Below are 18277 nucleotides of genomic sequence, written 5' to 3' on the forward strand. Positions count from 1 at the left end.
TTTGGGAAATCTTATTTTTCTTGTTAGATGGTCAGATTGATACACCTTTCTCTGCTGGTTGTGGTGTGTGATGACACCCAGCCAAGAAATAGCCCAGCACATAACACATATACATCATCCAAAAACTTCATCACAGTAAGAAGTGAGGCCATTGACGATTTGTGTTTGTGTCCTGTACCCGTCTGTAGGACTCTGGAGGAGATGATGCTCAGAGGGACTTGGAGCAGCTCACCATGCCAGTGTTTGTCATTTGGAAGGAGGGGGAAGGACTGCAGGAGCCACCTGAAGGCATTGGCATCGTCATTGATGGCGTGGAAGTGTTGCATGAACTGACTTCGGTTGCCTCAGCTTGTGCCCTGCTCCTAGGTTTGATTCATGCACTCAACCTAGCTTACCCAAAAGCCCCACTTCACTTTTGAAGTGCTCCATAAAATATTCATGCAGCTTGATCAGCGCAGATGTCCCCCAAAGTCCATAATCTGTATAGCAAACTTCAAAGCTTGCAGTAACGACACACTTCGATGTATGCCTCTGCAACAACAAATGGCCTAGTACCATATTGTACTTTCACACAGATTTTGTAACAGATTTGGCAGAAGTTTTTTCCAGACATATTTCCTTCCATTTGTAGGGAAAGGATGCATTTCAGTTTTGATATGTTCAGTTACTCAACAGTTGTGACAGTGTGTAACAGTGTGATTTAAAACTCTAAAAGAAGTGTTCATATTTTTTCATCTCCATTGTTCAGTTACACTGTTCTGATGCATAATATTCATTGGCTATAGCTGGTTAAAGAGGTTTCTGTATACTGTTGGCACTTTTTCATAGTTGTGATAACACTATGTGTTGAGATTGGTAGGCATATTTGTATAATACTTTGTACTATTTTGCACTATTTTGGACTTTGTTGACAAAATAAGTGGTCCTACTAACAGTTACTTATGCATTTTGTGCATATGTGTTTTAAAAAGGACAAATGTGTAATGTGATGGCCCAAAAGCTGTGTTGGTGGCCATAAAGTTAATGGTTCTTTACATTTATACAATAAAGTAAAAAAAACAAAAAAACAAACCAAAAAACCATATTCATATTTTCAGCCAACTTAAAATTGTAATTTTAGTTGTATTAAACTAAAATTCCATTTTAAGGTTACTTGACTTGCCTTGATTTTAAATTGGATTAATGCAAAACATTGATTTGAGAACAATTAAATTAGTAAGTACATGTGACTTTGTCAGTTGTGTTAATCTATTAATTTAATTTCAAATAACTTAATTCTTTTAGGTGTTAGCAATTGAAACAATTCAATTAACTTGATCCAACTATTTTCTTTTTTCAGTGTAATAATGTGTAATAATGTAGCGTTTTGTATGTTATACATGAATGAATTAACTGGTCTGTGCTATATAATTCCTCAAATGAAATGCATTACTTACCTGCTGCATCCTATAATGTTGAATTCAAAGTACAGTCTAATGATTACAAAATACATACTTATTTTTAATATTTTTTGGCATCTGAAAAGTCATGGTAAGAGTAAGAGTAAGAATCTTCATATAAGCTGAAAGTTCTGGTTCAGCTTCCTGCCTCTGCTGTTGACTGCTTAATCCTTAAAGGTAGTACGGCACTGCAGTAGCATTACACTCACTGAGTGTGGTAGTAACAAGTGCACCAGAGTAAAACTTTAACCAGCACAACAATGCTTTTCTGACACACAAGATTTAGTGTGAACTGACCATAACTAAATTGACAATGACCAATGAAAGTCCTTATAGTGCTATCCAGTCAAATAGTGCATTCAAATTCAAATAAACCTCTTCATATTCAAATAAAAATAAAAGTTGTCAAAAAAAACCTAGTTGATCATTTAAGGAACCCCCTTTCTCCTGTAAAAGATCCAGTTATTCAATTCAAAATACTAATCCAGCTGCAGGTACTGTCTTTTTCATGTCTTCACTTTTGTCAAGAGGCATTTGGCTCTTCAGATCTTGATAGCCTGAGAATCACTGAGGGTAGCTAATCACTGTAATGTTCAGGGATTTTAGTCTGCTTTAGACCAGTAAAAAGTTTTGTCTTCTAGCTTAATCATCCTTATTAAGAAAGAATTTTAAGCAATGTAAGGGCACAATTTGTGTGAGTCAAAACAAGGGGACATTTCGTAAAGCAGGTGTTTGAGGAATTCCTTGACAATACCCTTCTAATGTATGACAACAGTGGAAACTGGCTCTAGTTAAGAGCCCCTTCTGGTCCGGTCTCACTTGGCAGATTCAGCATATCCACCATGTGTGAGAACATCACAGCCATTTTTATCCTGGAAAGAAACACACAGCTAATAATAATTAAAATTTAGATGAAAATAGCAGCCACATTATGTCTCAACTGAAGTTTGAAAATGAACTAATGAATTTTGCTAAAGGTCACAAGTTGAATAGCTGAAGGGTATATTTAGTGAATTGAAATACATTTTATGATAATGTAAAACAAACACTCATCAGTAGATTTGGTTAAGTGTTAATACTATTTTAGAGACAATGGATGCTTGCAGGGCGTCTTTTTTCTTTTGAGGGCACATCTGTCTCTGCTTTTGTGTTTGCACACATGACCTCATCTCCCTAGAGAGATGAGGTAATATGTGAGCAAGAAAGCTCATTCACATTCATCAAAGAAAAAACCTTTAACCACTGTAGCACTGGTTGAGCACTGAGGAGGTGTGTGTGTCTTTGGTTTTTATATATATATATATATATATATATATATATATATATATATATATATATATATATATATATATATATATATATATAAAATAAAGGCTTTTACAGTATATTCACTTTAAGTATCATTTAGATAGATTGGAGCAAAGTGAGACAGGAAACGTTCCCTTTCCTTTCACCACTTGACCCTGAGAGGAGACACTGCCTGATGTCTGCTGCTCTGCTCCACTGGCAGACTAGCACACTGACACAAGGACGCACAATCTGGAACAAAACACTAGAACAACCACCAGCTGGCACTAGTAGGCTAACACATGTGCACCAGATATCAAGCCCCAATGTATTTCATGTATTAGTATGTATCTGGGGTCGATATCTTTTTTTAACTAAAGAGAAGATTATGGTTTTAAGAGTAATATATTATGTGTCTCCTTAACAACAACTCATGCCTTCCCCTTTATACCCCCATAAGAAAATAATTATTTAATTAATTTATTGTAGTTGTATAATTTTATAAACCATGACAGAGATATTACTGTGAAGGGGAATATATGTTGGCATGATTTGGAGAGCAAAAGCATCAGGGCGTGTGGATACAGCTGACTTTCTTTGTCTGCAGCATTCACAGCTCCTGCATCCCTCCCCCTCTGCTTCCTCAGCCCAGCTTCCTCTCAGCACCATGGACAGTGACCTGCCTACTGGAGCTGCGTTGCCATGGCGACGTGCTGTCTGTTCGCTGGAGCTCGCGGTGTGCTGTGAAGCTGCCTGTGATTTAATATTCAGACACCGCCCCCACCAACACCACCACCACCACTTTACAGTGCAACATCCATTCCATCATCTGAGCATTCTCTGTAAAATACCACCGCTGCCTCTGCCTACTGAGGGCGAATTGTTTTAAAAGACGTGGTGTTTTGAGATGTGGTAGCAGTGATGCAGCATGGGGGAGACGATGGAGACAGAAACGGGAGCTGTTGCAGAATGCGGCAGCGCTCGTGAGCGCGCACGTAAACGTTTGGTCTATTTCCAGAACCGATACGCAGCCGCGGCATGTTGGAGGGGTGCGAGGAAATGTTTTTTTTAAAAATGTAGGTCACTTTTTTTTCCGGTTGTTGTTAGTGCAATCGTTATTTACCCCCTTTCTAACAAAATCCATTATTTCTTCCACGCTGTGCTGCAGAGTGGTGAGGCTTCTGCGTGACGCACAAGGCACGATTACGTATGAACAATGCAGACTACAAGAGTGGGTTCATTAGAGCTGCACTTGCAGGTTTAATCCATGAGATGTCGCTGCTCACCGCTGCAGCAAGAGGAAGATTGTGGGTGTGTGCTGAGTAGATGACACAGCTGAAGCAGGCAGAATGTGAATATCAGCAGCTCTTCTACAATGTCCCAAACACAATGACACATAAATTAACGCTTTATGTTAGGGTTCGTAATCTGTAAACGTAATGATAATATGATACAGCTCTAGAAGTTTCCTGTAAACAGCTATACAATAAAGCCCAGTGTTCAACTGGTACACTTTCAATGAATTTATCAGTGAATTGCTTGGCTAGCCATGTGGAGCAAATATGTGATTGATTTACGTTTGAGTTTTACTCTTCTTTCAGGGAAATCTCCTTTACCTCATACTACAATTAACACAGCTCTTTCCAGGACATGTCCTTATTGTTAATGTAAAGATTATCATTAAAAATCCTCATGTGCAATTTCTGATTGTTGTCATCTTTGAACACTTCGTTGCCAACATTCTTTAAAATGTCAAGAAAAAATACAACGGATGCTTATTTTCTTAATAAGTGAAGGTTAACAATTAAAGGTTATATTGTTACTTTAAATACACATGTTTATTGACTAGATATGCGAGTTGTAGGGAATGGATATTATAAAACAATACATAATACGATAAAAAGCTTAAAATCAACAACTTGAAATGGGATATTTGACAAATTTTGGAAACGGAAGCCTCGGTCTCTAATTTGAAATATGTGTTTTTACATAGCTATTTTCAGAATCCACTTGTAAGACTCAACCTTTAACACACGGGTGATGCTAAAATGAAACTCTTTTCTGGACTGATCTAATAATAACTTCAGCTCCTGCTAAGAGAGTCTACTGGCTGACTGTAGATGTGAGGAAGCATTTCAGAAAATACATAGGCTACACTGTAGGCTCAGCTGAAAGCACCATCCTTCCTGTGACAATGGGTGGTGCTGTTACACTAAATATCACTACAGAGGTTGTGTGTGTGTACGTGAGGAGGCTTTCTTTTGCATGTGCATTCAGTAACAACCCAAAGAGAGGGGTGAAAGAACGGACGCTCGTTCTTCTGTCAGTATGATGGTTCCTGCGGACATGTATTGTATTTTATTCGCGGGATGAAACTGAAAATTCAAGAATAATTTTGCGGAGGGGTTTAAGACCGTTGATTCAAATATTTTTTTGCTAAAAGATGGCGATAACGGATATAAGAGGAAGACGGCTGGATGTGTGGATTTCCTTTTGTCTGGCTCTGCTGATTGGGACTCAGCTGGAGGGAATTTCTGCTCAGATACGTTACACCATTCAGGAGGAGGTAAAAGTAGGCACTGCTGTTGGAAATGTAGCCAAAGACCTTGGATTAGATCTCGGGAGGCTGCCGGACAGGAATCTGCGCGTCGTGTCGGGGACAAAGCAGGATCTGTTCAAGGTAAACCCGAGAGACGGAGTTCTGTTAGTCAACCAGAGAGCCGACAGGGAGGAGCTGTGCGCACAAACGGTTCCGTGCATCACAAATCTGAAAGCGGTGGTAGAAAATCCTCTCGAGATGCACCAAATCATAGTTGAGATTCTCGATGTAAATGACAATAAGCCGAAATTTCCTGAGGAGAACTACACACTAGAGGTGCTGGAGTCCGCCGTAGTCGGATCCCGATTTCAGATAGAAGGAGCCCACGACCTGGATGTTAGTTTGAATTCCTTACAGGCATATAAAATAAACCATAACCAGTATTTCCGCCTGGAAACCGAGGAATTTGAAGAGGATGGAAAGGTCCCATTCCTGATATTACAGCGGCCTTTGGATAGAGAACAAGTCGCTCAGCACTGGTTACTATTGACAGCTACAGATGGGGGCAAACCATCAAAATCTGTTACTATTAACATCACCGTTGTTGTATCTGATGTAAACGACAACCCACCGGTGTGCGATAAACAAAAATACACCACAACAATAAAGGAAAACGCACCAGCAGGCACATTCCTGGTGACAGTAAACGCATCAGACTCAGATGAGGGGATGAACAGTGAGATAGAATATACTTTACGGAGTAAACACAGAGGACTCTCATCAGAGCCTTTTGATCTGGATAGTAAAACTGGCAGACTAACGGTGAAGGGGGGCCTTGATTATGAGGAAAAGCAAGTGTATGAGATAAAGGTGCTGGCTTCAGACAAAGGTGCCGTGTCGCTCTCCACACACTGCAACGTGGTTGTCAGAGTGGAAGATGTGAATGACAACCCGCCCGAAATAGAAATCACATCCCTCTCAGGTCGCATCCGAGAGGATGCACTTCCTGGTACCGTGGTGGCGCTGATGGGTGTGACGGACCTTGACTCAGGTGTGAACGGGCAGGTGGTGTGCAGTGTTCCCGCTCATTTACCCTTTGACTTAAAGCCGTCACCTGACGGTCAGTCTTACTCTTTGGTCACAAAGGACTACCTAGATAAAGAGACAACAAATATGTATGAGATTACAATAACAGCAAAGGATTTAGGGAGCCCCGCTCTGTCCTCCACAAAGGTGATACAGGTAGATGTGCTGGATGTTAATGATAACAGACCTTTGTTCATTGAGAGCCCATATACTTTTTATGTGCCGGAAAACAACAAGGCTGGAATGTCCATTTTTTCTGTGAGTGCGTTAGATGCTGATGGCGGTGAAAATGCGGCTGTCTCATATTCACTCAGCCGGAGTCCAGGGCCCACTGTGACCTCATTTTTGAATATAAATGAAGCCAATGGCACCATATCTGCGCTGAGAAGTTTTGACTTTGAGGTTCTGAAAAAGTTCCAGTTCCAAGTCGTAGCCTCAGATTCTGGAACTCCGTCACTGAGCAGCAACGTCACAGTGAACGTGTTCATTCTGGATCAGAACGACAACGCTCCAGTCATCCTGTATCCAGTCAGCTCCAACGGTTCTGCTGAAGGTGTGGAGGAGATTCCCCGCAATGTGAACGCAGGACACTTGGTGACTAAAGTCAGAGCCTATGACGCTGATATAGGATATAACGGCTGGTTACTGTTTTCACTGCAGGAAGTCACTGACCACAGTCTCTTTGGTTTGGACCGCTATACAGGACAGATCAGAACACATCGCTCATTCACAGAGACAGACGAGGCTGAGCATAAACTGCTCATACTGGTCAAAGACAATGGGAACGTTTCTCTGTCAGCAACAGCTACTGTCATTGTCAAACTGGTGGAGCCCAAAGAAGCTTTTGCTGCTTCTGATGTTAAAAGTGCCACTAAAGTTGACAAGGAGGACAATGTGACATTTTATCTGATGATAACTTTGGGCTCAGTCTCTGTACTTTTTATCATCAGTATCATCGTGCTGATTGCGATGCAGTGCTCCAAATCCACAGACTATACTTCTAAATATCTACAAGAGACTAATTATGACGGGACTCTGTGTCACAGCATCCAGTACAGATCTGGAGACAAACGCTACATGTTAGTTGGACCCAGAATGAGTATAGGATCTACTATAGTCCCTGGCAGCCATGCTAATACTCTAGTGCTCCCTGACAGGAGGAGGGGATCTACAGAGGTAAGAGCATTATTTCGATTTTAATTGAAAATAAGTTTTTTGCACTGCTGATCTGAACTTGTGCTGTCCATGGTGCTGAAAGTTTGTTTTTGTTTTTTATTCCTGGATTTTCATTTGGCAATGCGATGAATGGCAAGTTGACTAAAGTGTTGTTCTGAATTAAGTTTATATATCCCGTTCAGTATTCAGTATTATTACATTAGGTCACACGTTTGTGAATCAATCTGTTTTAAATGAAATAAACCTCAGTAGCAGATATGAAAGGTGTGTTTCTTCTATCTGGCTCGATGACATTAACCGAGCAAATTCGAAGATGATGTGGTAGCATGCCATTTAAGAAACGATGCATTGTATTGCATGTGTTAATTCTCGTGCTGTTGATGACTCGAAAATTGCACAACAAGCTAATCAGGTGGTTGCTGACATACTTAGAAAACATGTAGTTGACTTGCTGGAGGAGGCAGACCTGAGCACCCTGCACAAAGTGAGACTGGGATGCGTTTTACCTCATCAGCTTATCGTGTATCCTCTAGGAGTTGGCAGCATGGAGGGACATATAAGTGGATTGGAATAGAGAAGGAGGTGTTGAGATAAAACACTTGTGATTTGATTTCGTATTGTGGCTCACAGGCCACATGGTGTCAGTGTGTGCTCATGGTTGTGTTGCTCAGTCTACACAGGCCCTGCCCATCTCGGGATCATTTCTGATAGAGGGTCTTTGCTGACGGAGTACACATCGTAGGCTCTGTATGTAGTAACATAGATATCGGTCTATATATTTGTTTGAAAGCGTCGGTTTGAGAGGCGTGAAATGGATCTTATCAGACTGCTCTTGTAAGCAGTTGGATCACTGTATTTGCTGCACAGAAAACCCTATTTTGTTTTTTGCTTCACAATGAGAGAACGAGGACAAAGGCGCCGAGTGAACTGCTGCTGGGTTGCCGGGATTGTGTTGCTGTGCTGTGTGGAGCGGATTGTGGCCCAGTTAAGATACTCTGTTCCGGAAGAGGTGCAGGTGGGATCCTCTGTTGGAAATGTAGCCAAGGATTTAGGACTCGACATCAGCACGTTGACAGACAGGCGGTTTCGTATTGTTTCGGGGCCCAATCACGCTCTGTTCCAGCTGAGTCAAAACAATGGAGTGCTGTACATCGGGAAAAATGTGGACCGGGAAGAGCTCTGCGAAGGCATCAAGGTTTGTTTGATAAACCTGAAAATTGTAGTGGAAAGCCCACTGGAGATACATTACGTCGGGGTTGAAATAACGGACGTTAATGACTATTCACCGACGTTTCCCGAAAGCGAGCAGCGGCTGGAAATAGCGGAGCACACTCCTCCAGGTACTCGTTTCCAAATCCATGCAGCCAGAGACCCTGATGTCGGCGCACAGTCAGTCCGATTATATAAACTGAGCCAAAATGACTTTTTTGACATTGAAATCAGAGACAGCGAGGAGGACAAGATCCCGTTCTTAGTGCTGAAAAAGCCTCTGGACAGGGAGCAAAAGGCAGAACACCGTTTGGTGTTAACTGCTCTTGATGGAGGCAGTCCGTCAAAATCTGGGAGTCTAAATTTAAATATAACAGTGCTAGATGCAAATGATAACCGCCCTGTGTTCAGCAAAGACATATATACTGTGTCACTAGATGAGAATGCACCAATAGGAACTCTTGTAATCAAATTAAACGCTACAGATTTAGATGAAGGTTTGAACAGTGAAATCGAATACACGTTTGGAAAAACACAGAAGAAAAAAGTGCATGAAACGTTTGAATTAGACAGCGTCACAGGGGAGATTCATTTGAAAGGGAACGTTGACTTCGAGGACACTGAGATTTATAGGCTAGATTTACAGGCTTCAGATAAAGGCCAGCTACCTTGGACAGCTGAGAGTAGAGTTGTAATTAAAATTAAAGATGTAAACGACAATAAGCCAGAGATTGAAGTAACATCACTGTCTAACGTAGTCCCAGAAAGCTCAAAGCCTAGCACTGTCATCTCCCTCATCAGTGTTACTGACAGAGATTCTGGTCTCAATGGAAAAGTTATTTGTAAAATCTCAGGTGATGTGCCGTTTGATTTGACGCCATCCATTGAGGAAAATATGTACTCTCTTGTCACAAAGGGACGTTTAGATCGAGAAACGGTGTCCCATTATGACATCACAATAACAGCAACTGACTGTGGTGAACCTCCACTTTCCACAGTGAAGACTCTGAGTGTCCAGGTGTCTGATGTCAATGACAACAAGCCAATTTTCAGTCAGAATCCGTTTGAACTTTATCTTGTAGAAAACAATGCCCCGGGCGCTTCAATATTTTCAGTAAGTGCTGCTGATAACGATCTGAATGAAAATGCACTAATAACATATCACATTGTGAGAGGTGATGGGCAGCACAGTGATATCACATCTTTCCTCAATGTCAATTCAGATAATGGACAAATAACTGCACTGAAAAGTTTCGACTTTGAGGTTCTGAAAAAGTTCCAGTTCCAAGTTGTCGCCACAGATTCTGGAACTCCGTCACTGAGCAGCAACGTCACAGTGAACGTGTTCATTCTGGATCAGAACGACAACGCTCCAGTCATCCTGTATCCAGTCAGCTCCAACGGTTCTGCTGAAGGTGTGGAGGAGATTCCCCGCAATGTGAACGCAGGACACTTGGTGACTAAAGTCAGAGCCTATGACGCTGATATAGGATATAACGGCTGGTTACTGTTTTCACTGCAGGAAGTCACTGACCACAGTCTCTTTGGTTTGGACCGCTATACAGGACAGATCAGAACACATCGCTCATTCACAGAGACAGACGAGGCTGAGCATAAACTGCTCATACTGGTCAAAGACAACGGGAACGTTTCTCTCTCAGCAACAGCTACTGTCATTGTCAAACTGGTGGAGCCCAAAGAGGCTTTTGCTGCTTCTGATGTTAAGAGTGCCACTAAAGTTGACGAGGAGGACAATGTGACATTTTATCTGATGATAACTTTGGGCTCAGTCTCTGTACTTTTTATCATCAGTATCATCGTGCTGATCGCGATGCAGTGCTCCAAATCCACAGACTATACTTCTAAATATCTACAAGAGACTAATTATGACGGAACTCTGTGTCACAGCATCCAGTACAGATCTGGAGACAAACGCTACATGTTAGTTGGACCTAGAATGAGTATAGGATCTACTATAGTCCCTGGCAGCCATGCTAACACACTGGTGCTCCCTGACAGGAGGAGGGGATCTACAGAGGTAAGAGCATTATTTCGATTTCAACTGAAGTTTTTCGCCCTGCTGGCCTGAAATTGTGCTGTCCATGGTGCTGAAAGTTTGTTTGTGTTTTTTATCTGTGGATTTTCATTTGGCAATGCAATGAATGGCAAGTTAACTAAAGTGTAGTTCTGAATTAAGTTTATAGTTCCCATTCAGTCAGTATTCTTACATCCGGTCACATGTTTTTGTGAATCAGTCTGTTTTGTATGAAATAGACCCAAGTAACAGATTTGCAATGTGGGATTCTTCTGTCTGGCTCGATGACAATAACCAGGACAATTCTAAGTTGATGCGGTTGCATGCCATTCAACAATAATTTTTAGACATCTAGATATATCTTGCCCACCACTGGAGCGATCTAGTAGTTCCTATTCATTTGCACTTAGGAGGTATATTAGCTGACCCTTGAAACTCAATAGAGTAATATCCATTACAGTGCATTAGGTCTCCAAAAGTCTCCAAAATATTTTTTTTTCTCATGTTCATTTAGTGAATACTAATTATTCACCCTTAAGCAATAATGACACAATTATCACTGCTGTAATTAAATGACAATAGCAAGTGTCTCTTAATTTATTGTTATGCTATACAGAAAGGAAGGGAAAGTATCTACCTAGAACGGTAGAAAAACAGATCATCCAAATCTAAAATTGTAAAATATAGATTCAGAAATGGTCATCAAAGCTATGAATTAATTATAGTTAAGGAGCTACTATTTGCAAACACACTGGTTTCAGGCTTCATGTCGCGGGTTGCTTATAAAAATGTCATAATGTGCCCAGTCCACAAGGTGTCAGTGTCATATCAGCATCAACTGCTGAGCTGGTTGGTCCTGCCCCTCACAGTGGCGTTTTGTTCTGGTCGACGGAGAGGAGACAGCACCGTCAACAGAAACGAGTGGTGCCGTTGTTGCATTTGTACAGACACGTTGCAATTATGGGATATATTCCAGCTGTATATTTTGTGGAATAGGCCATTTCCTTTTTTCGAAAGGACCTGTGAGTGGATGTGATAATAATCAAACCTGAAAACATGGGAGCAGGAGGACAAAGACGAGGAATACAGTCATGGTGGTTTGCCCTGCGCTTTTCTGTGCTGCTCAGCTGTGTGGAGCGGGTTTCAGCTCAGATAAAGTACTCAGTACCAGAGGAAGTAAAGGTGGGATCTGTTGTTGGAAACGTGGCGAAGGATCTCGGATTGGACATCAGTTCGCTGGGAGAACGACGGTTTCGTATTGTCTCGGGAACTAAAGATGCTCAGTTTGAAGTAAATCAGAACAATGGCGTCTTGTATGTGCATAAGAACATCGACCGAGAGGAGCTTTGCGAGAGCGTCACTCCGTGTTTGATTAACCTTAAAATGGTAGCTGAGAACCCAATGGAGATACATTATGTGGGGGTAGAAATCATAGACGTAAATGATCATTCACCGAGCTTCCAGGAGGAAGAAAAAATATTGGAGATTTCTGAGTCCACTCTTCCTGGCAAACGTTTCCAGCTGCCAACTGCTCGCGATCCAGATGTTGTCATCAATGCTGTGCGCCTGTATAAATTAAATCAAAACGAATATTTCAGTATTCAAATTCGAGAGAGAGGTGAGGACAAGATCCCTTTCTTAGTTCTGCAAAAGGCTCTGGATCGCGAAAAGCACAGTGAGCACAGACTCATTCTGACCGCAGTTGACGGTGGAAATCCACCGAGATCAGGGACGCTTAATGTCACTGTCATCGTTCTCGACTCAAATGATAACCATCCTATATTTAACCAAGAAGTCTATTCAGTGACAATACCTGAAAATGTAGCTGCAGACACAAGTGTAATCACGGTAAAGGCAACTGATGTGGATGAGGGCACAAATGGAGAAATTGAGTATTTTTTCGGAAGTGAACTGGACCGGAAGATATATGACATGTTTAGCTTAGATAAAGACACCGGTGAGATTCGAGTGAAGGGAGAAATTGACTTTGAGCGTGTTGACGTTTTTAAGTTAGACGTCCACGCCAGTGACAAAGGACAGCCTCCAATGAGTACGGATTGCAGGGTGATAATCAAAGTGCTCGACAAAAACGATAACAAACCTCAAATAGAGGTGACGTCCCTGTCAAACACGGTCCCGGAAGACTCCAAACCTGGAACTGTGGTTTCTCTTATTAGCATCACAGACCAAGACGCCGGATTAAACGGTAAAGTCATATGTAGTCTTTCAGAAAATGTGCCATTCGATTTAAAGCCATCATTCCAAGATAATATGTACTCGTTAGTTTTGAAACAGCATCTGGATCGAGAATCAGTTTCGCATTATGACATCACACTAACAGCTACAGACTGTGGCCAGCCCCCCCTGTCCACATTCAAAACTCTGAGTATTGATGTTTCAGACGTCAATGATAATGTTCCACAATTTCCCCACAACCCGATTGATCTTTACCTGGTAGAAAATAACGTGCCTGGAAACCCAATATTTTCTGTTACTGCTTCGGATAAAGACTTGAATGAAAATGCTGCCCTGACTTATCATATAGTGAGAGAGGAAGGTGGTCAGGTGAAAATGACAGCGTTTTTAAATATAAATTCTGATAATGGACAAATATCTGCGCTGAAAAGTTTTGACTTTGAAGTTCTGAAAAAGTTCCAGTTTCAAGTCGTCGCCACAGATTCTGGAACTCCGTCACTGAGCAGCAACGTCACAGTGAACGTGTTCATTCTGGATCAGAACGACAACGCTCCAGTCATCCTGTATCCAGTCAGCTCCAACGGTTCTGCTGAAGGTGTGGAGGAGATTCCCCGCAATGTGAACGCAGGACACTTGGTGACTAAAGTCAGAGCCTATGACGCTGATATAGGATATAACGGCTGGTTACTGTTTTCACTGCAGGAAGTCACTGACCACAGTCTCTTTGGTTTGGACCGCTATACAGGACAGATCAGAACACATCGCTCATTCACAGAGACAGACGAGGCTGAGCATAAACTGCTCATACTGGTCAAAGACAACGGGAACGTTTCTCTGTCAGCAACAGCTACTGTTATTGTCAAACTGGTGGAGCCCAAAGAAGCTTTTGCTGCTTCTGATGTCAAAAGTGCCACTAAAGTTGACGAGGAGGACAATGTGACATTTTATCTGATGATAACTTTGGGCTCAGTCTCTGTACTTTTTATCATCAGTATCATCGTGCTGATTGCGATGCAGTGCTCCAAATCCACAGACTATACTTCTAAATATCTACAAGAGACTAATTATGACGGGACTCTGTGTCACAGCATCCAGTACAGATCTGGAGACAAACGCTACATGTTAGTTGGACCCAGAATGAGTATAGGATCTACTATAGTCCCTGGAAGCCATGCTAATACACTGGTGCTCCCTGACAGAAGACGTCCGTCTGGAGAGGTAAGATGTTTAAAGTCGTTACAGCTGTTTGTTTTGACATGACCGCTGTCCATGGTGCTGACGTGCTTTGTTTTGCTCTCAAGCACAACAGAGCACTTATAGAAATCTAGAAATGATCGATATGTTTCGGAATGTTTGGGCAGTTTGTATTTGACAATTGCATCTCTAAACATTGCAAGGAATTTTAACCGAAGACTGATGAAGTGATTAAAAAAAAAGAAAAAAAAAGGAGTTGGTACTGACTGTTGTTGTGCAGTGTGTATGGGCTTTGTTGCTTATATATTGAGCAACATCTGACTGACGACACATAGCGCTTGATTCTGACTGCCTTTGATACTGAAACACATTAACAATTGTGATGAAGAAGAAAATAGTGCACAGGAAATAACGTTAGGAAGAGTCAAAGTAACTTATCAACTTATTATTACTTCTATAACAATCTTGGCTTGTCTTGTATTTTATCTGGACCTCGACTCTGTAATAAAGTTTTGATTTGAAGACATAAGACACTTCCTAAAACAAATTATTTCAGGAAACTTAACACTTAACACACGAAAGAGGAATAGAGATAAATCATTTGTATTATACTATGTATACAGGACATTGTGATTTGGACAAAATAAAAACATGTAGTATATCCTTGAATGTATAGTGTAAGTCCATATAATGACTATTACTTTCGTTTGATGACCTCCGGGTGTCACTGTAACATTGTGAAACGATAGAACACGTTGTCCCTCCCCTGAAAAAGCTTTTGTTTGCCAGCTAGAGGAGGACAGGCATTTGAATCAAACACGCTGGGCGATGTATTCGTGTTGTACATTTTGAAAAATATGCGAAGAACAACGGTTTGGAGATAAAGATTTTTTTTTGTCGCAGTACAAATCTTGCTTGTGTTTTCTCCAAGTTGAGGTATAATGATGGGGACGGACGGACAGAGTCGAACGCTGGAGTACTATTTGCTTGTGTATGGTTTAGCTCTGCTGCTGTTTTTCGGAGAGCAGGCTGTGGCTCAGATACGATACTCTGTTCCGGAGGAGGTGAAAGAAGGAACTGCTGTTGGAAATGTTGCAAAGGATCTTGGCCTCGACATAAACTCGTTAATTGACCGACGGTTCCGTGTTGTGTCCGGATCTAAGGAGACATATTTTGAGGTAAACCAGGACAATGGAGCTCTGTATGTGCATAAGAAAATCGACAGAGAGGAACTGTGTCGGGGTAGCGGCGCATGTCTAATGGAGTTGAAAATCCTTGTTGAAAACCCTTTGGAGATGCACCATGTAATAGTAGAAATAACTGATGTAAACGATCACTCACCTAATTTTCAGGCAAAAGAACAGAGATTTGAAATAGGTGAACAAACATTACCAGGAAGGCGATTTCAGCTACACGCAGCTCGCGACCCCGATGCTGGAATTAACTCAATTCGTACATACACATTGACATCAAATGATCACTTTGAAGTAGACATCCGTCAAAGCGATGAGGACAAAATACCTTTTTTAGTGCTGAAGAAATCGTTAGACAGAGAAAAAAAGGACAAACACACGCTGCTGGTTACAGCAGTTGATGGAGGTAAACCTCCAAGATCAGGCACACTGAACGTTTCTATTATTGTTCTTGACAGTAATGATAATCGTCCAGTGTTTAGTCAGGAGATTTATCAGATTTCAATACAAGAAAATGTTCCAGTCGGTACTTCAATATTTAGAATGAATGCAACAGATCCTGATGATGGAACAAATAGCGAAATTGAATACAGCCTTGTAAAAACTCTGAAGAAAGAAGTCTATGACATCTTTGAATTAGACAAATTAACTGGAGAGATTAGAGTAAAAGGATTAGTGGACTATGAAGAAAACGACGTTTATAAACTGGACGTGGAGGCATCAGATAAAGGAACACCTCCACTGACAGGTGAGTGTAGAGTCATTATTAAGATAAAAGACGTCAATGATAATCCACCGGAAATAGAAGTAACATCTCTGTCAAATACAGTGTCTGAAGACTCAAAACCTGGAACAGTTATTTCACTCATCAGTGTGACAGATAAAGACTCTGGTGTGAATGGAAAAATAATTTCCAGTATAATCTCAGACGTGCCTTTTGAATTAAAACCTTCTTATAAAGAAAACATATATTCAGTTGTCACTAAAGGATTTCTGGATCGAGAGCAGGTGTCACATTATGAAATAATAATAAAAGCCACTGACTGTGGTGAACCTCCCTTATCTACTTATAAAACGCTCGATATTCAGATATCAGATGTAAATGACAACAGACCACATTTTCAACAAAATCCATTACAGTTTTATCTGGTAGAAAATAATGTGGCTGGAGCGTCAATATTCTCTGTCAGCGCAACAGACAAAGATGTGAATGATAATGCAGCGATTTCATATCATATTGTGAGAGAAGGGAGTCAGAATGACATCATGTCTTTCCTAAATGTAAACCCTGATAATGGACACATCACAACTCTGAAAAGTTTTCGACTTTGAAGGTTCTGAAAAAGTTCCAGTTCCAAGTTGTGGCCACAGATTCTGGAACTCCGTCACTGAGCAGCAACGTCACAGTGAACGTGTTCATTCTGGATCAGAACGACAACGCTCCAGTCATCCTGTATCCAGTCAGCTCCAACGGTTCTGCTGAAGGTGTGGAGGAGATTCCCCGCAATGTGAACGCAGGACACTTGGTGACAAAAGTCAGAGCCTATGACGCTGATATAGGATATAACGGCTGGTTACTGTTTTCACTGCAGGAAGTCACTGACCACAGTCTCTTTGGTTTGGACCGCTATACAGGACAGATCAGAACACATCGCTCATTCACAGAGACAGACGAGGCTGAGCATAAACTGCGCATACTGGTCAAAGACAACGGGAACGTTTCTCTGTCAGCAACAGCTACTGTCATTGTCAAACTGGTGGAGCCCAAAGAGGCTTTTGCTGCTTCTGATGTTAAAAGTGCCACTAAAGTTGACGAGGAGGACAATGTGACATTTTATCTGATGATAACTTTGGGCTCAGTCTCTGTACTTTTTATCATCAGTATCATCGTGCTGATTGCGATGCAGTGCTCCAAATCCACAGACTATACTTCTAAATATCTACAAGAGACTAATTATGACGGGACTCTGTGTCACAGCATCCAGTACAGATCTGGAGACAAACGCTACATGTTAGTTGGACCCAGAATGAGTATAGGATCTACTATAGTCCCTGGCAGCCATGCTAATACACTAGTGCTCCCTGACAGGAGGAGGGGATCTACAGAGGTAAGAGCTTGAAAACAATGTGATGTACAACATGTTTATATGTATTCCATTTTCTTATTACTTTGTGGTCAATGGCATATTTTCTTTGTTATCACCTGTTTATCACCACAGTGTCCCACATGACACAGAGTACCACCCAAATCGCTAAAAGCAAGCTTGGTCATGTCACATATCTGCTTAAGTGTGATGCATATGATTTGTATCTTAACCCGTGCGTCAGAGTGTATGTAGTGATAGTGTCGTTACCTTTTGAGTCTTTTCCATAAGAGATACAGGTGGGCTTTGTTTCTTTGCTTTGCTGTGTTGATACGAGCCACACTGCTCCACAGTTGTGTCCATACTTCACTTACCAGCAGTGTGTCATTTGCAAGTTTATGCAAGCTGATAAGTGACATTCAAGTTGATTTTCTTGCATCGATTTTATAGACTACAATATGAGTGTTTACTACGTTACAGAAGAGTTTTTTTTTTTTTTCGTCTTTTCTGAAATGTAGCCGCATGTAAGAATTTTAAAAACTAAGTTGAAGTTCTGTGATATATTCTTAACATGCATCCAAGTCCTGGACTACAACGAAAAGGGAAGTTTGAATTTAAAGGCGTTTCCGTTGATTTGGTTGTGCAGCAAATTGCGCATCAGGCTGGACTCGTGTTCTCAAGCAGTCACGTGGGACGTTTGTTTCACATCTCTGCCCATGGTGCTGAAACGCACTTGCTTTCTTGTCCATATAAAACATGGTGCACACACACACTAAGTCTACTGACTACAGACATTCTATGCATACTGTGACACACAGATTGAAGACATTGATCAGGAG

At 41.3% G+C, this 18277-nt stretch overlaps 2 protein-coding genes across 2 annotated transcripts; both read left to right on the plus strand.

Annotated features, from left to right (window-relative positions):
- The first annotated feature begins 5007 nt into the window (after positions 1-5007).
- On the plus strand, positions 5008-17474 carry LOC115568651 (protocadherin alpha-8-like). The gene is made up of 2 exons (XM_030396152.1): positions 5008-6753; positions 16689-17474. The coding sequence occupies exons 1-2, from the start codon at positions 5170-5172 to the stop codon at positions 17472-17474; spliced, it is 2370 nt and encodes a 789-aa protein (XP_030252012.1). The 5' UTR covers positions 5008-5169.
- On the plus strand, positions 8214-10825 carry LOC115568859 (protocadherin alpha-3-like). The gene has a single exon (XM_030396524.1). It carries the CDS (start codon positions 8423-8425, stop codon positions 10823-10825), a length of 2403 nt encoding a protein of 800 aa, XP_030252384.1. The 5' UTR covers positions 8214-8422.
- Positions 17475-18277: the final 803 nt, after the last annotated feature.

Source organism: Sparus aurata, chromosome 18, assembly GCF_900880675.1.
Source record: "Sparus aurata chromosome 18, fSpaAur1.1, whole genome shotgun sequence".
NCBI classification, from domain to species: domain Eukaryota; kingdom Metazoa; phylum Chordata; class Actinopteri; order Spariformes; family Sparidae; genus Sparus; species Sparus aurata.

Coding starts and splice junctions, on each gene's coding strand:
- LOC115568651 (XM_030396152.1), top strand. CDS start 5,170: ATGGCGATAACGGATATAAGAGGAAGACGGCTGGATGTGTGGATTTCC. Junction 6,754..16,688: donor TGAGAAGTTTTGACTTTGAG/GTTCTGAAAAAG, acceptor TCGACTTTGAAG/GTTCTGAAAAAGTTCCAGTT.
- LOC115568859 (XM_030396524.1), top strand. CDS start 8,423: ATGAGAGAACGAGGACAAAGGCGCCGAGTGAACTGCTGCTGGGTTGCC.